The sequence below is a fragment of the Neolamprologus brichardi genome, chromosome 3, assembly GCF_056152115.1.
Source record: "Neolamprologus brichardi isolate AB-2024 chromosome 3, ASM5615211v1, whole genome shotgun sequence".
NCBI classification, from domain to species: domain Eukaryota; kingdom Metazoa; phylum Chordata; class Actinopteri; order Cichliformes; family Cichlidae; genus Neolamprologus; species Neolamprologus brichardi.
Genome location: NC_142106.1, coordinates 55,135,081 through 55,162,602, shown reverse-complemented (window position 1 = coordinate 55,162,602; position 27,522 = coordinate 55,135,081). Strand labels below are relative to the sequence as shown.

At 44.2% G+C, this 27,522-nt stretch overlaps 2 protein-coding genes across 2 annotated transcripts; both read left to right on the top strand.

The window, feature by feature from the left end:
• Positions 1–3,498: 3,498 nt before the first annotated feature.
• Positions 3,499–10,174, top strand: LOC148105886 (protein NLRC3-like). Its single transcript, XM_087838410.1, has 5 exons — positions 3,499–3,533; positions 3,878–3,954; positions 4,071–5,862; positions 7,374–7,550; positions 9,979–10,174. Exons 1-5 carry the CDS (start codon positions 3,499–3,501, stop codon positions 10,172–10,174), a joined length of 2,277 nt encoding a protein of 758 aa, XP_087694536.1.
• A 12,037-nt stretch (positions 10,175–22,211) lies between these two features.
• Positions 22,212–26,366, top strand: LOC148105885 (uncharacterized). The gene is made up of 4 exons (XM_087838409.1): positions 22,212–22,540; positions 22,583–23,281; positions 23,432–24,706; positions 26,358–26,366. Exons 1-4 carry the CDS (start codon positions 22,253–22,255, stop codon positions 26,364–26,366), a joined length of 2,271 nt encoding a protein of 756 aa, XP_087694535.1. The 5' UTR covers positions 22,212–22,252.
• Positions 26,367–27,522: the final 1,156 nt, after the last annotated feature.

Below are 27,522 nucleotides of genomic sequence, written 5' to 3'. Positions count from 1 at the left end.
GGACACATTAGTGTGATTTAGATTTCATTGGTGTAAACACCAGTCACACAAGCTAACCCATGGAGGCAGCAGCAGGCTTTGTGTTTGGTAAAGTCTGTTGGCTTAAACTAAGAGAGTTTAGTTTGTTAGCACAAAGAGCTGTCAGCTAAAGCCCCGAATGCACTTTGAATACAGATGAACGGAGAAAAACACTTTAAATACAGCAAACAGTCAAACTGACAACATCTTTTTCTGCTGATCATCCACAGCAGTACATTTAGCATTCATGCTAGCAGCAGGCTATGACTGTCCACTGAGCACCAACACAGGTAGGAGTGAGCAGTGATGAAGCAGGACTGTGGGCAAGTTTGAGCTACAATCCTATTGGCTTCTCAGTTTCTCCAAAGAAAAGGGGAAAAATTCTTGGTGTTGTGAAGATGTGAGTTGGTCTTGTTGTCGTGGGGCTGGAAGGATGCTGGCAGTGAGAGGCTTTTCATACAGTGTTCAGTAACAGAATGAGAAGAAAGCCACTGCACATGAAACAAGGTGCTCGTAGTGTTTGTTTACTGTGTTTGTGCCACAATGTCAGATCAGTTGTAGATTCACATGCAGACTTGTCCAGTGAAACCAATGCAAGTACTGCAGTACAGAGCAAAGACTAAGCAAGCCAGGAGAGCTCTCCAACTTTCTGAAAGTATCAGGATACTTGAGTGATAAGAAAAAGTGGATCATGCAACAATGTCCCTCAGCACACAAAACAATCAAAGCAGAAAAAATATTATGTTTTATGTTAGGACTCCAGCTGCTCCAGCAGGTGTCTCCTTTGTGCTTTGCTTCAAACACAGTGTAGGGAGGAGCTTCCACTCAGGTGTTTCAGGTGTTGCTGGATGGAGGAGGACAAATAGTTTTTCCCTTCAGTGACACTTCAGCAGCTCAATGTTCTGGGGAGATGTTTGTCTTTATGAAGGTTTATGGATTATTGTTCTTACTTTGGTTAAACTGAGCAATACATTTTCCATCTAACATTTAAAGTAAATTTCCAGGTGAAAAAAAGATCTGCAGCTGCAGCCTCTGTGATGTTTCACAGTCTGAAAGTAACAAATTCAACCAGAGTTCAAGCAGAGGCTTAATATACGTGTGTATTTGATATAATGCCAACAAGTACAAATAGGTGTTCTTACAGGTCTTAATCATAGAGGTCTGATAAGTCTGGTGACTTTCACAGTCAGCAATTTTGCTGAATTTTATTTTATATTGGCCTTTTTAAAGCCCTTCAAATGCTCCCACATTCATACAGAGCTTTTAATAGCAAACTCCTTTACAGTCCTTCTCCTCTCACACACGATCACACGACTGGTTTGTCTGCAGCAGCTGTGTTACTGCTAGTATTTTATTATGTGTGTAATCTCCTCATATTGTTCCTATGGTTTAGTTTGACTTCCTTCTGCAAACTCAGCTGCTCTGTTGCTGATACACGTCTCCATGAATATGATTGATCAGATGCTGCCAACACCATGTGTTTCATGTGAACGCTCAGCTGAAACCCTGGGTTGACTTATCGAGTTAATAACAAGCTTCACGTGACTGTGAATGCTAAAGTGAATCCAGATAAAGGAAAGAGACCCTGCTAATGTTGGACTCACTTCTTAGTGTAGATCCCAGGAGGAAGTTCAGCATAGCCAGCCATTCTTTGTGCTTGCTCGACCAAACCTGAGACCACAGTGCAGGATAATGATTATCATCTGTCTCTGTCAAGGACATTTAAAATCCACAAATAACAAAAATAATTATATTTGATCATTAAAAATCTCTTTTCACTTAATAAAGCATGAGCACACTGGTGGATTACAGAAACATGAAAACTCGTTAACAGTAAAGTTAATTTAGGCGTAAACAAAGTGTCAAACATACTTAAGTAGAAGGACTGATGTTTGTGGTAAAATACCCTCTTAAAGCTGAAATACTGATTCAACTTTCTCCAAAAGTTGATTCTGTTCATCTGGACGTAGCGTTTTGTGGGAGAAACATTTCGTCATCATCCAGGTGACTCCTTCAGTCTCAGCTGACTGCAGGTTTCCAATCTTACAAACAGTACATTTGCACAATGACTGAAACCAGCCCACTGAAGGAACAATGGGCTGGGAGGTCAGTTCCTTAATCTTAATTATGCAAATTCTCATGACCATTGATCAATAACCATGAGTCCCATTCACAGAGAGTTGGGGAATGGCTGCAATCACAGCATTGTAAGATGGTGACAGATGTACCCTTAGGCTCCCTCCTCGATTCAAAGATGGTCTTTTCACGTAAATGGCCTCCTTGACTCCGCCCTCCAACCAGCGTTCCTCCCTGTCCAGGATGTTACATCCTCATCATTGAAAGAGTGTCCACTGGCCTGTAGGTGTGAATAGACTGCAGAGTCCTGGCCTGACGAGGTGGCTCTTCTGTGTTGTAGCCAGAGGTTGTTTGGTTTCCCCGATGTATAAATCCTGGCAATCCTCCTGCCTTTAACAGCGTACACTATGTTACTCTGTTTGTGTCGGGGGACCCGATCCTTGGGGTCGACCCATTTTTGGCGCAGCGTGTTTTGGGGTTTAAAAGCCACAGAGACCCGGTGTTTAGAAAAAATGCGACTCAACTGCTCCGACACTCCTGACACATACGGGATCACTACAGGTTTTCACTTGGTCAGTGGTTGTCCTTCTCTCCTGGATCGGCTGGAGCTTTCTTTAGGTGACGTTCCAGCTTTGACAAAAGTCCTGCTGGGATAACCACATTTACGCCACGTCCAGATGAACAGAATCAACTTTTGGAGATTTACTTTCCTGGATGATTGAGAATGCATCAAGACGTTCGTCCTAAAGTGTTATTCAGTGTTGTGACAGTCAGCTGCTTCAGCTGCTGCTGGGATGGGCTGTGGCAAAGAGAACAGAGAAAATCAAAATCAGAGTTTTTCTCTGAATTAAAAGGAAAGGAAACAACAATATATTCTACATGGTGAAACTGATGGTTTATGGTGTTTGGTTCTGTTTTTCTGTATTTATGCAGATAAAGTGTAAACTCAGATGAATTATACCATCAAATGTTAAAGGAAAATATCAGGATGAGTGTCTGTGAGCTGAGAAGGACGTGAAGCGAGCAGTTTATCCCAGAGCTGAAGCTGCTCTGTGTGCAGAGATGAGCTCAGATTCCTGCTGTGATTGATCAACAGTCACAGAAATCTAGACTTGTAGTTATTACTGCAGTATGGTCACAGCAGATACTGATAAACATGTATTATGAGGATGGATGATCAAGTTTCTCACGCTCTCCTTTAAATCTCAGTTTTTTTCTTCTTCACAGTTTATCTGTTAATTTATTAATGAATAACACTGAAAGAGTTTCTGTTATATTTTCCCTTGAACATCAGCTTATTAGGGCGGCATTAGGAAATAGCCCCCCTCCAAAGAATGAATAAATGAATGATGATAATAATAAAATGATTAAAAAGCAGAGCTCAGAGTGGTAGAATGGTCAAACATGGATCCACGGGTGGTTCAACTGCATTTGGTGACGTGACTAAAGCAAATCTTTCAAATAATCCCACCATCAACGGGATGTTGTCTCCTTTACTACGGTTACTTTACTTGGTCGCCGTGTGAATTTCTTTGAAATGAACCAAATTCTTTTATTTGTTGGTTGTTGCATATTTAACCTCTACAGTCAGGAAAGGAGGAGATGAGGCCTCAACAATGTTGGGTTGTAGCTGTGGTTCAGGTTAGAGTGAGTGTCCATGGAATAAATGTAAGTCAGTGAACTGGAAACATGACTGTGTTCAAACTTTTTTTCCTTTTTATAATGAGTCTAATCAAAGGTGGACAGAAGTATCTCCACTTTGACTTTTCTGTGTCACCATCAGAGCTTCTGCACAGTGTGGAGAAAGATCCAGAAGCAGAGCTGGACTGCAGACAGCCAGTCAGAGCAGCTGTGTACAAAGTAAGACTGAACATCTGTCTGCTGATGGACTCATTTCTGAAAACTGGACTTCTTGTGTTGTTCAGACATTGAAGAGTTTTCTTTCTCTTTAGTCTCATTGTTTTTCTTTCTTTCAGCAGATGTTGGTCTGCAGGAGGTTTTAGATGAACATAAGATCAGTCTGAGGAGGAGATGTGAACGTGTGACTGAAGGAAGTGATGAAACAGGAAGTAGAACCCTCCTCAACAGGATCTACACTGAGCTTTACATCACAGAGGGACAGAGTGAAGAGGTTAATACCCAACATGAGGTGAGGCAGCTGGAGACAGCTTCCAAGAGGGACGCCCTCCATGACGCTGCAATCAGGTGCCAGGACATCTTTAAAGCCTTACCTGACCAACAGACACCCATCAGAGTGGTTCTGACCAACGGCGTGGCTGGTGTTGGAAAAACCTTCTCAGTGCAGAAGTTCACTCTGGACTGGGCAGAGGGCTTGGAGAACCAACATGTCAGTGTGGTGGTTCTGCTTTCATTCAGGGAGCTGAACCTGATCAGAGATGAGCAGTACAGTCTTCTGGAGCTGCTCCATGTTTTCCATCCAACATTACAGAAGGTCACAGCAGAGAAGCTGGCTGTCTCTCAGCTTTTGTTCATCCTTGACGGCCTGGATGAAAGCAGACTTTCATTGGATTTCACCAACAGGAAGCTGCTGTCTGATGTCACACAGAAGTCATCAGTCAGCCAGCTGCTGACAAACCTCATCCAGGGGAATCTGCTTCCCTCGGCTCTCGTCTGGATAACTTCCCGACCTGCAGCAGCCAATCAGATCCCTCCTACATGTGTTGACAGGCTAACAGAAGTACGAGGCTTCACTGACGCCCAGAAGGAGGAGTACTTCAGGAGGAGATTCAGTGATGAAGAGCTGTCCAGCAGAATCATCTCCCACATGAAGACATCCAGGAGCCTCCACATCATGTGTAGTATCCCAGTCTTCTGCTGGATCACTGCTACAGTTCTGGAGCACATGTTGACTACAGAGCAGAGAGGAGAGCTGCCCAAGACCCTGACTGACATGTACTCACACTTCCTGCTGGTTCAGACAAAGAGGAAGAAGAACAAGTACCATGAGGGACATGAGACGAGTCCACAGGAGCTGACGGAGGCTGACAGGGAAGTTCTTCTGAAGCTGGGGAGGCTGGCCTTTGAACATCTGGAGAAAGGAAACATCATGTTCTACCAAGAAGACCTGGAGCAGTGTGGTCTGGATGTGACAGAGGCCTCGGTGTACTCAGGAGTTTGTACAGAGATCTTCAAAAGAGAGTGTGTGATCTTCCAGAAACCAGTCTACTGCTTTGTTCATCTGAGCATTCAGGAGTTTCTGGCTGCTGTCTACATGTTCCACTGTCACACCAACAGGAAGACAAAGGTGCTGGAACACTCCCTGGGAAAAAAATACTATGAGTCCTCTTTCCATGATTTCCTTAAACGAGCCATGGAGAAATCCCTCCAGAGTAAAAATGGCCACCTGGACCTGTTTGTTCGCTTCCTTCATGGCCTCTGTCTGGAGTCCAACCAGAGACTCTTAGTAGGTCTGCTGGGTCAGACAGAGATCAGTCCAGAAACCATCCAGAGAGTCATCAACAACCTGAAGGAGATGAACAGTTATGAAATCTCTCCTGACAGAAGCATCAACATCTTCCACTGTCTGATGGAGATGAACGACCTCTCATTATTTCAGGAGATCCAAGAGTTCCTGAAGTCAGAGAACAGATCAGAGAAGAGACTCTCTGAGATCCAGTGCTCAGCTCTGGCCTTCATGCTGCAGATGTCAGAGGAGGTTCTGGATGAGTTGGAACTGATAAAGTACAACACATCAGAGCGGGGACGACTGAGACTGATTCCAGCTGTGAGGAACTGCAGAAAGGCTCGGTGAGTCCAGATGTGATCATTAACATCATTGATCAGTGTAGGTTAGTAGTTTAATTTTGAAAATAAAATCAGATTGTAACCACAAAGTGTTTGTGTCCGTACGCTGCAACCTTCCACACCATTCCTTTATTGTACAGACTCAGCAGCAGCTCCATGGATCCCAAATCCAAGAGTGGAGAACAGATTTGAAGTGTGTCACATCCATGCAGTCACAGCTGTTTCCACCATGTTTCCACTGATATTAATCCTGTTCAATGACACGTTTCATATCAGTGAATATGTTCTTTAGGACGTCCACTGACATGTTTAAGTGTCCTGCTGGAAATCACTCAAATCATCCATGAAATCCATGAAAAATCCTTTTAGTGTTTCTAACTTCACCCTCTGTCCTCTCTCTCTCTCCATCCTCCTCACTGCTTCTTTCACTGATAATCACACAAACATCGTATTCAGCTACAAAATAACACAATAATATCATCTGATGATCATTATTATAAGAGCAGGATCCATATTTGATATCAGAGTAACACACTGCTTGGTTATGTGCAGTCATCATCAGTGACTGTGGGTCAAAAAGAAGCTCTCTGATTGGTTGCTGACCTTGGTCACCTGTCCACTCTCACCTGTTTGTGTTTGCTCTCTCTTTGCTGTCTCCATCCTCTCTCTCCTTTCTCTCCCTCTCTGTCTTTGTACCGTCACTCAGGTCCAATGGAAACAGTGACATTTACAAACCAATCAAAGACAAACTGATCCATGTCAGGTTATAACAATATTCAAAGTGAAGACAGGCTGCTGCTGGACACAGACAGGTAACATCATTTTGACTTGCTGTCACCTGGATCTGGACTCATAAACACTGAAGCCCTGAACAGGAATACAAATCATTTTCTGCCAACTAGCGACACACCAGCAGATAATGGCTCAGAAAGCTAAAATGAGCCAATCATTTCTGTGTTTAGTTCCCCTGAAATCAGATCTGATATCAGCAGCTCTGAGTTCATTCATCATTATTGTCCAGTGATGAGATTTCTGCTCCGTTTGGTAACAGTCAGCAGGTTTTTTCTGCGTGTGGACGTGAACAGTCGTACCTGACAGCAGGTAGCAAACAGAGATCATCTTTCCAGCTGGAACTCTTCACTGAGCTGAACTCATTCAAAATGTTCTGGAGTCAAAACAGGAAACAGTCCAAATGTGTGTCTTCACTCTGACTCTGGATCAGATCTCAGTGACAGACTGTGGACATTATGGAAGCCTAAATGTGACACCATCTTCCTCCTTCATCTGCAGATTAAAGCCAAACAAAGATTCTCATTAAAAGTCTGCAGGTCTGAGAGAGACTCAATCGTTGTGTCATGTCAAACACAGTAAGAGGAGCTGAAGCACAGATGTGAAGAGCAGATTCATCAGATTATGACCTCACTCTGTTTTGTCTTCATATACATTCAGTCTGTGTTTATAATGCAGATTTTCTGCTTTTATAATAACACATTTTATATTTTCTATCATCACAGACTGACTCAGTGTCGACTCTCAGAGTCTCACTGTGAAGTTGTGGCCTCAGCTCTGAAGTCCAACCCCTCCCATCTGAAAGAGCTGAACGTGAGTAGAAATGATGACGTCCAGGATTCAGGTGTGAAGCTTCTGTGTGCTGGACTGGAGAGTCCAAACTGTCGACTGGAGACTCTGAGGTGAGTTCACTGACTGCAGCTGTTGTTGTTTTTCTATATATCAGGTCTTTGATTGATGTTTGAAACTTTCTTTAGTTCCTAAATGTTCAGGATGTGTCTGAAGACAAATGTGAAGAAGTTTGAGTGCTTTCAGAAATGTTGTCTTTCCAAACGACTGAACAACAGTTTTTCCTTTTGGCTCCAAACAGAAGTGACAGACTTGAGCAGGGTTCATTTAAAGGCTGACAGAAGTGGAGTGGTGACGGGGAGATGTTTACCAGGACAGTGTTTCAGCCTCCACAGGTTCATGTTGTGCTCCATCAGTCAGTGAAGATGAAGTCAGTGGCCCCCCACACCCTCTAGCAGATCATTACATGAGGGAACCTTTTAAGAAAACAAGCGCGTCCATGCTCACAGGTGTACACACGGGTGATCACACACACAAACTACACCCTTTTTGGCTCCTACCTCAATGCACACTGTGCTGTCGATCTTACGTGCTGCACAATAATGTTTAATATTTAGTATTTACTGTCATATTCCCATATATCATTGTGATGTTGTTTATTGTATTACTCTCGTTTTCTTCTACTTGTTTTCTTTTTTCTTTCTCAACAGGTGATCCAGGTGATCGATACATGTATTTTTTTTTCTTCCTTTTTTTTTTTTTTTTTTTTTTTTTTGCTTATTCTGTTTTTTGCCCTTCTCCCCCGTCCCTCTTCTCAACTGTTTTTCTTTCCCTCTTTCTTTCTCCCTTTTCTTTCCCCCAGTCAAGTCTGTCCCGTATTCAGCAAGTGAAAATAAAATAAAGAATAAAAGGTGAATCAAATGGACCATTACGGCAAAGCTGGGATGGTCAATTTGGTAAAGAAAATCCGTTGGGCATCTTTCTTCGCCTTTAGACAATAATTCTGATGGCAAAAGAGCCAAACGGGACAGGCAAAAAAAAAAAAAAAAAAAAAGAAAGAAAAAAAAAAAGGAAAAAAAAGAAAAAAAAAAAAAAAAAAAAAAAAGAAGATGAAGTCAGTGCTGATGAGGCTGTAGAGTGTGTGAGGGATGTGAATGAGGATGATGAAGATCTGATGATAGCAGATAAAAACAGGCTGCAGAGACTTTGAGCCATACAGGGCACACAGTGTGTGTACAGAACAGCTGAAATCATTATGGAGGCCTCACTGGAATATGGAAGCATCACAGTACAGCTTCAATGAATCTTTAAAGTCTCTGATATGAGATGAGAAATGAAACAGCCAGAGCTTTTTCATGAGTGGAAATCCACTGTGACTGTGAGCTGCTGCTACAGCCTCCAGATTAGCCAGCAGCTCATCCTGCTCAACATTTTCTCACCAACTTTAATGGAAGTGTGATGTTTTCAACTGGAGTGATGGTCAGGGTGGCCTCCCTCTCCTCTTCTTCTCCTCTTCCTCTTTCATTTGTAAAGCCACTTCTGCTGCTTTCATTCATTTGGAAGTCCTGTAGCTGAGTTTGGGAGAGACTAACAGCCTCGGCAGCAGAGGGGAGAAAGGCTGTAACACCACCACTTTACTCTGTTCTACCTGTCACATCATTTTATCAGGAAACAAATATGCTCATGTTTTTACTATGTTTGTCTTGAAGATGTAAGAAGATCACATGGTGCTTTTTATTATTGTGTTGGTTTGTTTCCTGTCTCTTGGATGGAGCCCAGCTGTGCGTGGCCCCTGGGCCTGTGGTCAGAGTGTGTGCTGGATAATCCGGCCCAGGATGAGGCCAAACTGACATGGGATGAAATGTCTGTCACATAATTAAGCTTAGTGTAGTTTCATTTCTGCAATATTTAAAAACAACCAAATCTTTGTTCTGTCTTTTCTATGTTATACTGTAGACTTTCTTTGATACTGTGTCCAAAAGGAGCAGCTTTTACTTTGAAGGGGAGCCGTCTCTGTTTCCTCTTCAGGTTGAATGATGGAAGCAAATTAGTGTGTGATGTTGTTTCAGTGTTGCACTTTGTAGACGCTCCCTGAGCACTGGTCTCACAGCCAGCTGCACATAGAGACCAGTGTTGTTAGTCCAGGTCAGAAGATGACTTGTTGGAATGAAAATGAGCTTGTAGTTTGTCTGCTTTAATAATGTGACTGGAAAAAGGTGTTGGACTTCAAATATGTCCATTTCTTTCACACTTCACCTTTAAAAGTGAAGCCTTGTGGTTCCTGGAAGGAAAAACACGACTTTTTCAAGTCTTTTTCCTGTTTTTATGATAAATGTATGACTTTAATGTGAAACATTCAGAGTTTTTTCTCTTGTTGTGTTTGTTTGAAGCTGCTTCCTGTTGGCTTCAGCGCTTTGGAGTTTCCATTTTCTAAACTTCTACATTCTGAACCTTCTTCAGCTCTGAACAGATGATGAAACACTGAATGATTTCAAGCTCACACTTTGTCTAATAAACTTACATCTTTCATTCTTTATACAGATTGAGTCTCTGTGGTTTGTCAGAGATCAGCTGTGATTATCTGGCAGCAGCACTGAAGTCCAACCCCTCCCATCTGAGAGAGCTGGACCTGAGCTCAAACACCAACCTGCAGGATTCAGGAGTGAAGCATCTGTGTGGTTTCCTAGAGAGTCCAGGATGTGGACTTGAAACTCTGAGGTCAGTCAGCATGTTTTAGCTGTGCTGAGATGAATATGATGTGAAAGTTGTGCTGACACTAAACTGCAGACATCAGGCTGATATTATACTGATCCACACTGAGGATCTTCATGGTAAAGTCTGTTTTCTTCTTCTCTGGTTTAGTCCATTGACTGCAGCAGAACAATGTTCACATTTCAAACCTTCAAAGAAGAAGAAAAATCCTCCACTGGATAATTCACTGTGAAACTCTCAAACTCTTCATTCCACCTTAAAGTCTGACACTGAAATCCAAAGCAAAATGTGCGTTTGCTTTACAGACAGCAGTCCAACACAAACATACACACATCATCCAAAACACAGTCCAACATCCAAATCTCCTCCACTGCCAGCATGAATGATGGGAAAGAGAAGGAGGAACACTCTTAAGTTCAGGGTTAGAATGAGTTTCATAAAGCAGACTGTGAAGATCAAAGCTGCATTAGAAAGCTTACACGAAAGAATGAGTGGACAGAAGTGGACAGAGATCATCTGAAGCACTTCAAAGGCTTTAAATCAGCACATTTCGCTTTATTCTTTATCAACTCTGTTAGTTTCTCTCAGTTTTCTGTGGAATGAAGCTAAAGGCAGGCTAATAAGATGCTGACCAATAGGTTTCTATTAAAGGTTGTAATTTGTATATGAAAAAGTGCTTTGGCTCAGCAGGGATCAGCTTACAGGTAGAATACAGCTGCTGGATGGGATTAGCATGTCATAGCTATCTACCAAACTGCTAACTGGGGAATTTCAGGCCATCTATGGATCATTTTTGCTAACTGTTTATTCAGCTTAGGCTCACAGGGCTGCAGCCTGTGCCCTAGCTGTCATAGGGCAAGAGGCGTGGTCCACCTGCACAGGTGAGCAGTCCGTCACAGGGCCAACAGAGAGAGACAGAGAAGCACTCTCTCACATCCACACCTGCAGCCAATTTAGAAGCACCAATGAACCTAAGCAGCATTTCATTGGACTGTGGGAGAACATCCAACCTCCACAGAAATGCCAACAAGCTTCAACCTACAACCTTCTTGCTTTAAGGCACTAGTGCTAACCACTTTTCCCCATTTCAGCCCAAATCCTGCATCTTCCTGTTTCTGACTCCAGGCCAGCTCCACTAACACTTTCTCATCAGACACTGCCACCTAGTGGAGGAAGTCTTAGTTCCATTTGAAGCTTCAGATTACAGTTAGTTCCTTTACAAAGAGGTGGAGGTGGTGGGGCCACAGCACCATCATCACTGAGTGCCATAGGACACTTAACCTTTGTTTCCATATGCTGGGAACTTCCTGTTGTTCCAAGGAGGAGGACTGGAAAATGTGTGAAAATCTCCCAGACAATTCCTCAGAGCACACTTTAATCATTTCCCTCCCACAGCATCAGGACCAGGGCTTTTTCTCTCTTTGGTCCCACTAAGAGATTTCCACACAAACACCTCATCAGTGGGACTCTCAGAGCTACCAGCCCTTTGCTACAATCACAAAGCTCTTCATTGAAATCAATGATATCAAAGCTGGAATCAAATGAGTCCAAGTCTTCTGCTGATTCAGCATCACATTCATCTTTGCTCCTTGTTCTGCATCCCCACCATGGACTTCATTCCTTTCCAAGCCAGCCTTGAGTGTCCTTTATTCAGCTCATCCTCTGCTTTACTTTTACACCTGATTTTAGCTGCTTTATCTCTCTTTCAACAAGTTTCTGTGCCTCAATCTTTTTCTTCTCTCCCTCATAACAAGACAGCTTCTTCTGCCTGAGAACATGTTGGAGTGATTTACTAATCCAGGGCTGCTTATTGGGGAAAATACTTCCTGTTTTCAAAGTAATCCCCATTTTTCCCAGAAAGAAATGTAAGTAGAAATCGATGATCTAAGTGAGAACATGAGCCTTTAAAAAGCCCCAGTGAGTGCAGTCAAAGCAGTCCCTCAGTCCCAGTATAGAGTCTTTGGTCCAGACTGGAACAACTGTGTGCCCAGTTTGAGCTCTCTTCAGTCCTGTGACCTGACAGACCCAGAGGGGCCATCACATCACATTTAGAAGCTCCCCTAATGGAGCAACAACACATGTCCAATACTTAGTCTGTCTTGTTGGACCAACTGGAAGAAATGACTCAAGGACTTAGTCACAGAAAAGAGATTTAAATCTCTAAAATCCAACTGGCTGCATCAGGACATATAATCCAAAACTGCACAGTTTCCTGTTTGAAGCTGCTTCCTGTTGGCTTCAGCTGTTTGGAGTTTCCGTTTTCTAAACTTCTACATTCTGAACCTTCTTCAGCTCTGAACAGATGATGAAACACTGAATGATTTCAAGCTCACACTTTGTCTAATAAACTTACATCTTTCATTCTTTATACAGATTGATGAGCTGTGGTTTGTCAAAGATCAGCTGTGATTATCTGGCAGCAGCACTGAAGTCCAACCCCTCCCATCTGAGAGAGCTGGACCTGAGTAACAACTACAACCTGCAGGATTCAGGAGTGAAGCAGCTGTCTGATCTTCAGCAGAGTCCAGACTACAGACTGGAGACTCTGGTGTAAGTAGAGTGATGGAGTGAGTGGGTGGTGCTGTCAGCAGTATTGTACTAAACACAGTCAGTATGAAACAAAGATCCAGTGTTTCCTGTAAAGCTGCAGCTTCTCAGTGAAGCTGTGAGAGGAGAATGGTGACAGGCTTCAGGATTGGACACAAACACTTCCTGTGTCTCACCTTTATGGTCACCATAGTAACGGCAGTCACGCTCTGATCAAACACTGTCAACAGCCAATCAGCTCTCTGAACAAAGCAGCACGCAGACCAATGACTGCATTCATTTCCAAGTTTAAAGCAGTGAAGAACACAGTCTGTAGGTGAGGAAGAATTTAGTGAGAGCAGATGTTTGGATGGAATTCCTCCAGTTAACAGCTGGAACCGTCCATCTGGATTGTTGGGCTTGTTGTTGGGGTTCCTACAGAGCTCAGAGTGGACACACCAAGGTTCTTCTAATGAATCAAAGTCCAAACTCAAACTAGGAGGGAAAAATATTTTCATCAACTTCAATAAAAATCCAAAGATTAGAAAAAGTGAAGCAACAATGAGTCCTAGTACAGTCCCAGCACTGAAGTCCCTGCTGCTCTTTATACTGGATGTGCTGCATCACTGACTGACAGCTGATGAAGAGTCTCTGGAAACACTCGTTTATCTCCTCTGCTCTTCCTTCTTCTCTCTGCAGGTGGAGGCAATGGTGGTAAACAGGACGGTGTGTGTGCTGAGAGAGGAGGAGCTGTGTCCTGATGATCCAGAGAGGTTGAAGCAGCAGCAGCTTGTGTGTAGAGATGCTCTGACTGGGCCATGTTACTGGGAGGTGGAGAGGAGAGCTTCATCCAGCAGTGACTGACAGAGGAATGAGAAGAAGTGCAGATGACTGTCAGTGCTGCAGAGTGAACTGCTCTGAGAACAGCTCCACTGTCAGACACAATGTAGAGTCCAGCATCATCCCTGTGTGTCCCTCTGGATCTGACAGAGGATCATCAGTGTATCTGGACTGCTCTGCTGCTGCTCTGTCCTTCTACAGTCTCTGCACAGTCTCTGTCTGACTCTGGCTTCAGACCCTCCTGGATCAAACTCACCTGGAAAGACTTTCAAACATCACTCAATAGATTTGAATACAGAATATATTTGATATATACTGTAGATGTACTGTAGAGTTGCAGTTTGTCACTTGTAAATACAGTCTGTGAGCAGCTATGAGCTGAAAGATCTTTCTAGAAACACGAAATGTTTTCACTCTTCTGTTGCTTTTTCATATATTTCCACAACATTAATATTGATCCCACCTGTCTCACCTGTTTCATGCTTTTATACATAATAACAGGACACGTGTGATCTGAGCACTGCTGTGGTTGCTGTGCTGCACGTCTTCATTTAGATAACAGAGACATCTAGTGGTTCAGAGGGAGAACTGCAGGAGGTGGAGCTGGGTTTTAGCATGGAAAACTTTTTATCTTTTAGATGCAGATACAAATATGACAAGTATCAGTGTAAGATACAAAAGGTCACATCAGTTAGCAGAGGGAACAGTGATCACACAGCAATGTAAGAATAGAAACATAACAGTGAATCTGGACATGTATACAGATGGAAGCAAACAAACAGGATGTAACACTACATTAAAGCCACAAATGGGAAGAAAACAAACCCAAAGGAAAATATATTTGATCTCAGGAATCCAAATCAGATGCTTTAGAGCAGGGGTCTTCAACCCAGGAGGAGGAGAGACCCGAGGCGGCCGCCGGTCCGAGTATCAGGTGAACTGAACTTCAGTTAAGAAGTTATGACCTGCAGTCTATCTGGTTCAGATATAAACCAAGTTTAGGTGGAGTTTATTTTCCTTCGGCTGACTTTTTACAGTCAGTTACAATAACTAGTACTGCGTACTAGCTAGCATGACAGAGTTTCTATACAGCTGGGTGGGTGCTATGATGTTACTGATAGTGAACTTTATTTTAGTAGAGTTTCCAACCGTCCTCGAAAAAACAGAATCGTCTCATATTCAGAGAAAATATTACGTTTCTTGTTGAGCTGAGAAGGAATGCAGTTTGTCCCGGACTTCAGCTAGAATGGAAAAGACACAAAGCTGGATTTATTCTGTGTCTTTACACTGTCATTCTCTCCCCTCCCTCTCCTGTTGCTACTTCAGTCATGAAGCTGAACAATGATCAGCTGATTGGCTTTTTTCTCTTGTTTGTTTATCGCTGAATTTGCTGCAGAAAGAGGAAACCAGCGGATGTCGCGTTAAACAACAGCAGCACTTTTAAGCTTGATCAGCTGTTGTTAGAATTTATTTAATATTAATTTCTAGTATCAGCTGATGTTTGCTGGAGCCACAGCTGTAAAAGCTGCTGGTCATGATGTCGGTTTGGATATGTGGTGAGAGGGAAACATGAAGATGAAACCAGGAGATTTCCTTACTGAATCATCAGAGCTGAGCAGGTGATGGAGAAACAGGTTTACCTTTTAGGTGACATGAATGAGTTGAAGGGAAGTTATGAACTTTTTCTGAGAGACAAATAACACCAGGATCCTTTTCTAAGCAGCTGACAGCTGGTAACTGTGCAGGGGCGGGTCTAGCAAAGTTTTGCCAGGGTGGCAGGTAGGGCATTAACAGGGAAAGGGGGGCACAAAGAAATACTTTTCTTTCTTATTCTCATTTAAAATGTCTCACTTTTAATAAATAATTATCTGAATGTTACAACCAATGTTTTCATCTGATGTAAAATGTATAGAAATCATACATAAACCAACAAGACTGTACATCACTGTCACAACAGTGTTTGTTTTCATTCAAAGGCTTTGTGGCTTTAATACCTGGTGGGCCGGTCTCTAGTCAAAATGCCCGGGCCAATTTTTTGTCCCAGTCCAGCCCTGGGCACGACACACAGTGAAGTAATCTGGGAAGGTGCATTAAAAAATAAAGGGCCCGAGGTGCACATCGCAAATTAGCTCACATAGACACATTAGTTGTGCCTCTTCTTAATGACGGTATCTTAGCTAACAACCCCAACTACCAGATTCAACTCGTAATTGTCTAAAAATAACTTAGCCTACCGGTGAGAGGGACGTTGCTAGCTGTCAGTTTTTTCAAGCAATGTTGAAAGTTCCACATTCAGACACTTCAAAAGCTTCAGGAGCATCAGCACCACGTAAATACTCGGATACATCCGGATACTCGAGATAGAATTCACAATGTGTTTTTGGGACTTTCAGGTGTTTGGACCAATGTTTTCTTTTCTGATCAAACCAGAAAGCTTTAATGAGCAGCTGGATTTGTGTCGCATCAACTGGCTGGACACAGAGGACATCGAAATGCAGCTGATTGAACTGAAAAGCTCAACTCTGTGCGGTCAAAGTTTGCAGAACTACGAACACAGCTGGAATCCACAGCTGTGCGTGTTCATGGAGCTGCATTTTCACCTGCTGGACATCACTACCTGACAGGTTTAACTGTGTTGAGAACATTGCAGAGGCCTTATTGACAGGATTTGGCTCTACATGTCTGTGTGAGCAGATTTTCTCTCACATGAAGAGAGTCCTCAGGTCTGAATGCTGGACACTCGGAGACCTGTGTCTCTGAGTGGGAGACCAGAGATCACATTAACATGTGTGTCCCTGTATTAACAAACATGCCATATTGGCCCAGTTTATTTTTCTTATCATTGTTGTGAGGAGACCATAAATAGCATTTGTATTTTCTGTTGTACAGTTCATTTGCCTTTATGGATAAAAAGTCTTTTTTTGTTTCAAAGTAGCTGATAACTATTCACTGATAGCTGCCAACATCTGCGCACAAATATAATCCTATAAAGTGGTTCTATATAGTGTGTAATTTATTGCTAATGCAATCATATGGCACATTGACTTCTGAGGAAATTTTAGATGCACTCATCATCAGAAAGGTTGCCGACCTAAACCAGGGGGTTTAGAGTATCATCGAGTTTTTGTGGTTTGTTTTCTTTAAGTCATTTCACAGATTTTCTCTATAATTTCAATTCCTTGAATAAAACAACAAACTTAGGGGATGATTTTGTAATCCGACTTTATGTATGAAAGATTTGACTAAACATAAAACAATCTTCCAACTCAGTCGTCATTCTTATCTTGTGAAATCAAACCAAATGTTCTGTTGTCTCTAAATCAGGGATTGATGAAATCTTTGGTTTCATCCATTTATGAACATGTTCTCATTCATATTAAATCGTAGTCTAAGTCATTCTTTAGAGGGATAAATGTCATTCATTATCTTCAAATGTGTTTCTGTTGTTTTGGGGGGAAGTTTGAAGTCCATTGTTCAAAGTCTGTTAATGAAACTTTATGAAGTTTATGTAGGATGTTTTTCCTATTTTGTATTTGTTTGAATTATTATGTATTTTTGACTCTTTCTGCCATGATGCCAGGTCTCTCTTGAAAACAACATTTTTAATCTCAATTAAATTTTCACCTGGAGAAATAAAGGATGATAATAATAATTTTGTCTTCAGGGAATCATTTCTCTGTAAAACAGCTTCTTCTGAAACTCTTGTTACATTTTTTGTTTATTGTTTGCTGGTTTTAGAAAAATGTCGTCGTCTCTGTGTGAACTTAAACTCTACATGTGGTGTCAGCTATAATACGAGCTCTAGAGTCTAATAACGATGCTTTTATTATTGTCTGGTATCCAACCTAACCCTGGGCCTCTGGCTGAATGTGAAACACCAGCAGATGTTAAAAACTGTCTGGGTTACACATGTATCACGTCGTGTGCTTCCTGACATGGATATGATTGGAATCTGGGCCTGTTCAACCGGTGCTGGTATCATTGTTGTTTCTGAGACTTTCCAAATCTTTACTGGATAAAAACGTAGCAACTGATGGATTTAACATTTAGCACTCAGACTGTCCCAGAAAAGGCGGAGGTCTGGAAGTGTGAAGGTCTGTCTTGCTGCTCAAGTCTTGTTCTCTCGATCTGCACCTCAGCCATTTGAAATCTTGGCCTTAACTATTGATCTGTTTGGAAATCAGACTGTTGTTGGCTGCTATCAGCCTCCATCTGCTTCCCCCAGCACATCACCGTTTCTGGTTCAACTTTTATCTGAACTGCATTTTAATGACGTCTTTCAGATGGATGATTTTCATTGGGACTGGCTTTCTTCAGTGGGTGATGATTTTAAGGCACGCTGCTTGTTTTTAAAACTAACTCAAATTATTTAAAGCCTCACACGCCTTGATCCTAAACACCCAGATAAATCTGCTCTTATTGACCTTTTTTAACTAATATGCTGCGTAAGTTTTCCACATCTGCAGTTTTTGCCAACGACCTGAGTGATCACTGCATAGTTGGTGCTGTGAGAAACACTAAAATCTCACGCTCCGAGCCCCGCATCAGTTTGAACTGGGGTCGTATTAAACAGGCTGATGATGTCAGTTTGGGAATATTTACAGGAGAGTTGTGTCTACTTTGTGGACAGACACGCCCCTTTTTACCAGGTCAGGGTGAAAGGTCGGGACAGGCCTGGTTTGGTTCAGTACCGGCCGATCTCCTACATGAGAGAAACCAGGCCTGTGCAGGAAGTATGGCTCTGATGCTGATTGGCTACATTTTCATTAGCTGTGTAATCGGATTACTGCCTCCATCATCAAGATCCAATGTGACTATTTTTTACTTTAACGACTGACAGTCCAAACGACCGTAGGAGGTTTTGGCAAACTATAAAGTGTCTCTGCCAGCTGTGACTCCTCAGAGCTTCCTCCTCACTTAAATATCGACTCCACTCCTGTGTCAGACAAAACTGAAATGTTGCTTTAACAAACACTTTGTTGCTTCTTGTTCTTTGTTCAGCACAGTATCTGACGGTAAACCTCTTGTCAACAACTCTGCTCGTAGTTCCTGGTTACTGATACCTTTTCCTTCACACCTGTCACAGTAGAAGAGGTTTGTAAGGCTTTGAATGGCCCCAACACCAGAAACTCGGCCCGTCCTCACAATCGTTCTCCTTCCTTCTTGCACTTGGCTTCAAATATCACAGCTGAGCCAGTGTCTTATATTTTGAATCTTTCTCTACAACAGAAGGCTTTACCACAGATGTGGAAGTGTGCCTCTGTACTCCCCACTGAAAGCTGGTGATTCCTCAACAGTTAATGATTACACGCCAATTTCCAAACTCTGTGTCTTATCTAAGGTTCTTCAAAGGCTGGTAAATAATCAACTTCAAAGTTATCTGGATGAAAATAAGATTTTATCTCCCTTCCAGTCTGGTTTTAGGAAACTGCACAGTACTGGAACTGCTTCGATAAAAGTTCTCAAAGACATCTATGAAGCGCTGGATGCAAAGAACTACTGTGCAGCTCTTTTTATTGATCTATCAAAAGCCTTTGACACTGTTGACCACAACAAAAATGTTTTTGTGAAACCATCTCTGGGAACTTGTTCTCGTTTTTAATATGACTGAGTACATTACACAAACTTTTCTTTTATTGTTGTAATTTTAATATGTTTGTCTGGAACAGGTCTCTCTTGTAAATGAGACATTGAGTCTCAATGAGCCGACCTGTATAAATAAAGCTTCAATTACAAAGTCCTTTGTTTAAAAGTTCCTTCAGCTGCCAGTGGGAGGTGCTGTGGCTCTATCGGTTGCTGAGCCTTTATATTGTTAGTTAGAAACTACAAATATAATGGCTCACTGTATTTCAGAATCAGAGAAACTTTATTAATCCAGGAGGGAAACTGAGTTGTCATAGCAGCAAATATACAAGAAACAACAAGCACTCATATAAAGTGAGTGTAGAAACAGAGTTATGATGGATAAATATTCAGATAAACAGAGAAATACAGAAATATAAGTATAAATATACATACCAGTATAAAAGGATAAGTATGTGTGCAAATATATTGTGGTGTACAAAGTGACAGGCTGCATTGAGGTGTGATTATTTCTGTTCCACATGTGTGGATCTGACCCAAGTGGATGAATTGAAGAGTCTGAAGGCAGCAGAAGGAACAATCTCCTGTAACGTTCCCTCAGCGGGATTGAAGGAACCTGTTGCTGAAACTGCTGTGCAGATTGTCCAGTGTATCATGGAGGGGTGAGAGTCAGTGTCCATGATTGACAGCAGTGTGTCACAGATCACCTCCTCCAGGGTGGAGAGCTTCATGCCAACAACAGACTGATAAAAAAAATACAGAGCAGCTGCTGCATATGTTGAAGGACCTCCCTGGGGGTGGCTGTAGCTCAGGTTGTAGAGTGGGTCACCTACTCACCGGAAGATTAGTGGTTTCATCCCAGGCTCCTCCAGTCTACATGCCAAATGTCCTTGGGCAAGATACTAACCCCATGTTGCCCTCCAATGCATCCATCCATCAGAGTGTGAATGCGAGTGAATGTTAGATAGAAGCACTAAAAACCTTAGATGGTAAATGGCCTGCATTTGTATAGCGCTTTACTTTCCCTAAGGACCCCAAAGCACTTTACACTACATTCAGTCATTCACACACACATAGATAAAGTGCTTGTGTGAATGGGTATGATTGGGTGAATGCACTAGTTGTATAAAGCTCTTTGAGTGCTCAATGAGAGTAGAAAAGCGCTATACAAGTCCATTTACCATTTACCATCTGAGCCTTCGTAGAAAGTAAAGCTGGCTCAGACCCTTTTTGTAGGCAGCGTCCATGTTGGCAGACCACTCCAACTTGTGATCCAGATGAACTCCCAGATACTTAAAAGCTGTGACTATTTCAACATCATTCCCACCAGTGCAGACAGAGGAGGGATCTGTTTCTGCCAAAGTCCACCACCAGCACCTTTGTTTTGGCCACATTCAGTTTCAGGTGATTCTCCTCACACCACCTCACAAACTGACCAATCAGTCCTCTGTATTCCTCTTCCCTTCCCATTCCCTCTTTAATCTAGGATCTCAACTAGTTTGTTATGTTCTCTTTTATAACTTAACTGGTAAAGTAACAACACCTGTTTGGTTGTTAGTAAATTACTTTATTAACCATGTTGTGGAAAGGCACAGGCATATCAATGCGCACATACACCACACTTGGTGTTCTCTACTTTACCACAAAATATAAACTGATTTTACTAAATACATAACAGTTCCTCCCATCCAGCTTTGATGAACACATTAAGTATCAAACAATCGAGATATTTTCAGGTAAATGCCGTAACCCAATAATTGTACTTGTAGTGAGGTTTATTTCTCCAGATAAAATTAAAGTTTATTTGATTAATAGCTTTTGTTCATTTATCTGGAATGACATTAGTGTGCGTTGGATTGATACATCTTGGTAAACTTTCCATTTCTGTTAGATAAATTCTCCCTAAATTGATAAATTGCTCTAAAGCTGTCATGTTGTGCTGTGTGCAGGCAGGCAGAAGTGGTGGATCCAAAATGCAGGACTCTTGGAGACGGGATTTAAACTGAAAACGCAGCTTTATTGCTGGACAAACTCCTCATAAAATAAAACTCGCAAAAACAAGACGCTAAGGACCGGACATAACAAACACACAGCAAGTTGAGGGTACAACGCGACAGAGAGCACAGGAAAACACAGGGCCTATATACACAGGGAAGTAATCAGTGAAAGAGAAACAGGAGGGAGACACAGCTGGGAGGGTTTGGGCTAACGGGACACGGGGAGCAAAGCGGGACACACTGACATGAGACAACCCTTCACAATAAAACAGGAAACAAGAAACAGACGCAGACTTGACACTGAACCTATACTAAACACGAGACACAACCTAAGAACTAATCCCTCACTAAGAATTACAGAAACATAGAATACCAATAAACAAAGCATAACAAAAGCATCAGGATACAAACCATAATACAAAGTAATATAAGAACTGAAAATGCTGGGTCAAAATGACCCAGAACCGTGACAAAAGCCCAGAGTTCAGTTTGGTCTTGAATTCTTTTAGTTTCTTCTCCACGTTCAACGACCGATTTACTTTTTGGTCCTTTGTGAGATGAATTTCCAAATATCTTATTTCTGATTTAACAGGAATGTTACAGAAAACTTTTTCTAGTTTATCATTTATGGCAAAGAGTTCACAGTTATTAGGATTTAATGTTAATCCAGATGTTTTGGAGAGTTTTTACATTTTTCACTAGTTATTGGAACTTGATTTTTTGATTATTATTTTTTTTTATCTTGAAGATGGCTGTTATAAAGAGTGTGTGTGTGTGAGGTTGCGTCTTGATTGAAGTCGAGTAGTTAATAGTGTCATGGTCCTGGGTCAGTGACCCAGCGCTTTCAGTTGATGATTATCACTTTCTAGTTTATTTCTGATCTTGTATTGGTTGTTGGTGTTTGGCTGTGTTTCATGGTGTCCTGTTCCTCATCTGCGTCTCTCTGCCTCCCACCCCATTCGTATGATCTCAGGTTTGTTATTTAGCTCACCCAGTTTAGGTTTATGTTCTGTCCTGCCCTCAGTTCTGTTATTTGTGCACTGTAAATAAAACCCTCACTCATATCACCATATCGGCTGTCTGCATTTTGGGTCCTCCTTTTCCTCCACACCACACGGCTCACCCCGCCAGCCGTGACAGTACGAGCCGACCACAAGATGGATCCAGCAGCTTTGTCTGGGGAGAGCGACCTCGCACGCATCCAACGCCTGATGGACTGGGTAACCCACACCACCAACGCAAGTGCAAAGGTGGTGGGGTTAAAAGCCATCGAGGCGATCCTGGAAGGAAATTCCTACCTCTGCCGGTTCAAGGGACTTTCGGACTTAATTCGCAACCTGCATAAAGCCCGGGAGGTGGTGCAAGCTCGGGAATCCACAGACTTTGTCCAGCAGCAGCGGACTACGGCCGCCCCGGAACAGCCACGTCAGCTTCTCCCGCCGGAGGTTTTGCCCGGCCCGCCGGAGGTTTTGCCCGGCCCGCCGGAGGTTTTGCCCGGCCCGCCGGAGGTTTTGCCCGGCCCGCCGGAGCCGTCCGCAGGGAGGAGGCGACGATCGCGCCGTCGGCGCGTCACCCCACAGCCGGATACTAGGACTATAGCACTACAGGCTGTGGTGAGTGAGAAGGACCCTTTTTCTGTTTTGGACTGTGGGACAGTTTATTCAGGGGCTTTGTTTTGTGCAGCAGATGACAAGGAGAACTGCTTGTTGCCTGTTCATTCCCCTGCTCAGCTGTCCTTAGCTCGTTTAGCTGCACAGCCGCAAGCTCGTTTAGCTGCACAGCAGCATTCAGCTCGGCCCCCGGTATCCCCACTAGCCCAGTCATCTATGCCATCTTCACCGACTCCCTCTGTACAGGAGGCTGCGTCTCTGCCTCCCGTTTTGGACTCTTTTTCTAAGTATTTTTTGCAGAGAGACAAACATGTTAAAAAGGCAAACGTTCCTCAAGAGCTGGCCAGTTCTGAGACTGAGACGCACTCCAGGGCCTCCCCAGAGGCTGGGTTTCAGCCCCCAGCAGACTCTGGACCCCTGGAGGTAAAGAAGCCAGCTGAGGACTGCACCCGGCTGTCGCTGCCTGAGCTGAGTCAATGCTCGGTGGAGCTGCAGTCAGCTTTGTGTTTGCCAGAGGCCACCGTGCCTGCTGGTTCTGATTTGTTCCTGCCAGAGGTCCCCGCGACTGCTGGTTCTGTTCTGTGTGTGCCAGGGGCTCCAGTGCCCACTGGTTCTGAGACTGTTTTCGCTGGGGGGCCCGAGGAGCCCGTCCAGCCTCCTGTCTCGTCCGCTGGAGGGCCCGAGGAGCCCGTCCAGCCTCCTGTCTCGTCCGCTGGAGGGCCCGAGGAGCCCGTCCAGCCTCCTGTCTCGTCCGCTGGAGGGCCCGAGGAGCCCGTCCAGCCTCCTGCCTCATCAGCTGGAGGGCCTGAGGAGCCCGTCCAGTCTTCTGCCTCATCAGCTGGAGGGCCCGAGGAGCCCGTCCAGCCTCCTGCCTCATCAGCTGGAGGGCCCGAGGAGCCCGTCCAGCCTCCTGTCTCGTCCGCTGGAGGGCCCGAGGAGCCCGTCCAGCCTCCTGTCTCGTCCGCTGGAGGGCCCGAGGAGCCCGTCCAGCCTCCTGCCTCATCAGCTGGAGGGCCTGAGGAGCCCGTCCAGTCTTCTGCCTCATCAGCTGGAGGGCCCGAGGAGCCCGTCCAGCCGCCAGCTGCAGCCTCATCATCCTCGCCGGCTGCCGCTTCATCCACACCGCCGGCAGCAGCAGCGGCTTCATCCTCGCCAGCTGCAGGCTCCGTGTCTTCACCCTCGCCAGCTGCAGCCTCCGTGTCTTCACCCTCGCCAGCTGCAGCCTCCGTGTCTTCACCCTCGCCAGCTGCAGCCTCCGTGTCTTCACCCTCGCCAGCTGCAGCCTCCGTGTTTTCACCCTCGCCAGCTGCAGCCTCCGTGTCTTCACCCTCGCCAGCTGCAGCCTCCGTGTCTTCATCCACGCCGTCGCCTGGTCCAGCTCCGGCTTCACCCTCGCCCGGTCCAGCTCCGGCTTCATCGTCGCCCGGTCCAGCTCCGGCTTCATCGTCGCCCGGTCCAGCTCCGGCTTCATCGTCGCCCGGTCCAGCTCCGGCTTCATCGTCGCCCGGTCCAGCCTCAGCTTCCGCCTCGCCCGGTCCAGCCTCAGCTTCCGCCTCGCCTGGTGCTGCGGGGGCCACGCCACCTACAGGTCCCAAACTGCCGCCTCGACCTCGGCGGTCATCTGCCAGGCCGCTTGTTTGGCGTCATCGTCGATATGGACGTCCTCCCAAACGCCGCCGCTACCTTCCGCGCGGCCGGCCTCCGGACTTGTGTCGCCGCCGCCGTTGCTGTCCACACGGTCGGCCGCCTGACCTGTTTCCCCGTCGCCGCCGTTGCTGTCCGCACGGTCGGCCGCCTGACCTGTTTCGCCGCCGCCGTTGCTGTCCGCACGGTCGGCCCCCTGAACTGTTTCCACTTCGCCACCGCTGCCTTCCGCGCGGTCGGCTTTTGGATCTGTGTCGCCAACGTAGCCGGCCTCAGAAGATGCATTGTCCTGGACTTCTGAGTTGTCAGCCTCCGGGCCGGCCTCCTGAACTGTGTTTTGTTCTTGGACTCCAGCATGTGTGTTTTTGTTTTGGGCGATTCCCTTGGTTCGCTGGAGCTTGTTTTTGTTTGGTTGTGGTCCCTCCGTCCTGGGCCCCCGCCGCCCGCCCTGGGTTGGTTGTCTGTTTTTGTTTTGGGCTGTCTGGAGCCAGCCCTTGGAGGGGGGGTACTGTCATGGTCCTGGGTCAGTGACCCAGCGCTTTCAGTTGATGATTATCACTTTCTAGTTTATTTCTGATCTTGTATTGGTTGTTGGTGTTTGGCTGTGTTTCATGGTGTCCTGTTCCTCATCTGCGTCTCTCTGCCTCCCACCCCATTCGTATGATCTCAGGTTTGTTATTTAGCTCACCCAGTTTAGGTTTATGTTCTGTCCTGCCCTCAGTTCTGTTATTTGTGCACTGTAAATAAAACCCTCACTCATATCACCATATCGGCTGTCTGCATTTTGGGTCCTCCTTTTCCTCCACACCACACGGCTCACCCCGCCAGCCGTGACAAATAGTCAGTAAGTGACTGGCTGCTCCCTGTTAATCCAGATGTCTTGGAGAGTTTTTACATTTTTGGAACTTGATTTTTGTTTATGTGGAGTGATACATCTGCTGTTGTCAGGCCTGCAGGTATCAGGCTGTTGTTCTCCTTTATCTCATAGTGGACAGACATTATTTTTTGCAGTGGCACAAATAATTTGTGTGGCATCAGATTTGATGCAGAACAGCTGATTGTTCTGTAAATAGTTTGAAATGTTTATTTAAAAACGCTTTGGCTGCATTTTTAGGTAAACAGCTGCAAAAAACGTTGTTTGCATAACTCACATAACTCATAACTCAAACATGACAAAATCCAAACGCTGAACTGCACCTATGCCTCAGAGCTTCATTCCAACACATCAAATTAATGATGTTCCTTTCAATAAACCTTGGACACACACAATTAACAGGAGTAACATCCCCCACTAATCTGCCTGTTAAACCTAACTAACTCAGCCTAGTCTTCCGTACATACTGGCGATGGGTATTTATGTACCTCCATACCGTCAGCTGTGAGGAAGACAAACTGTCTTAAACACAAACTGCGGCGGTTCTCCCAAGCCAATGGCTTCAGCCGCCTGATGCACAATAACTAGAAAGCAAATCAGTACAACGCCTAATGCAGGTAAACTGCTGAAACCTAACAGGGGAATAAGACTCCTGATTGAAACCAGCTGTGTGAAGCCACAGGCTTACTCTAAAAGGCAACAGCGAAGCATAAAACTCTCACCAATAAAACTATATATAAATAATCCAATAAAACCTACAAACTCTTCTGTTGACAAGTTGTTGTGGCTCCTCCAGCAAATGGCCGCAGCAGGCTAAACATGAGGACGCTGATGACGACAACAATAAACACATGAGATGCACTTCTGCACTATTTGCTCCTTTAATTCCACGTGTTACTGTCCACTATACAAATCAGCACATCAAACTATTAAACAAATGCACAGACTGCACAAACACAATGACTGCAACTCACAAATAATTACACCAATTACTACACCAAACTACAACATCGGCCTATGGCATCAATTAGTGCATAAAACATACATCAAGTTACAGCCAAAAATGCATCAAAATGACTCAAGCTGCGGTCAACAGGTTTCCCCTCGTGCTCACCCGACCTTTCTGCTCATCAGGTGCGGTGAACAGGTGAGTGCAACCACATTTATCACCTAACATGCCCACGAGTCACGCCCCACACCCGTGCACCAATACAAGGTGTGCATTTAAACCAACCCTCTTAATCCAAAACAAAAAGGAACAACTCATATGGCTCCTACACTTGTGCTCAAGAACTCAGTCCTGTATTTTAGGTTATTCTGAATAAATCGTTCATGCCCTCTCTTTGGAAAGAAGCTGTTGTGGTTCCTGGTCCTAAATCTAATCGTCCAAAAGTTCTAAACGACTTCAGGCCTGCTGCCCTCACCTCAGTCTTTGAAAAAATCATCAGAAATGTGATTATGGAAGACACTGAACTTCAGCTTGATTCAATGCAGATTGCACATAAGCCCAATAGAGGAGTGGAGGACGCGCTTTTGATTCTACTTAACCTGATTGTCAAACATGTAGAGAGTAAAGGACTTCAGTTCATCGATTTCTCTTCTGCTTTCAATAACACAGCCCCAGATTTGAATCAAAAGACTTTTAGAAGAGTTTGAAATCCGGACAAACCTGAGCAAGTGCAGTCATATAAATATCTTGGGGCCATTGACTCTGTTTTATCATGAGAATGATGCAGGACAAAGTCTTATAAAAGCAGCTTTGTCCCTGCTGCCGTCACTAAACTTAATAACTAATAACTGTTTTTCCGATTTGATTCATCTCGTCTAATTTCCAAATATGTGTCTGTCAGGTTTAAATCGATGTGTGTGTTTGTGAAGGGATGACAAATGCTATTATTTTTCTGTAAAGCAAAGTTACCTAAAAGTAAAGTAACCTTGATATGTCAGGATGTAGATGTCCCACCCAAAAACGTCATCCAGCCCTGAAACATCGGTACTGTTCAAGGCAGCATTGCTGTCCACACGTCCATCAGAGTGTTAGAGGTGGCTGTCACAGATGTTGCAGTCTGCTCTCTGTTTCCATGAAACAACCACACTTGAAATGATCATTAAAGCTACCTGTACTAAAGGAAGCTGAGAACATGGCAGATGTGGGACTGACTGTGATCAGACTGTGACGATTGTTCTTGAGCAGATCTACAGGTCAGCTGTTCCACATCATGTTTCTAGGATGGAGCCGTTTGGAATAATGCCGCCCTCTGCTGGACAGATATCGTGTTGTCCCTGAGTCCTTCTGATC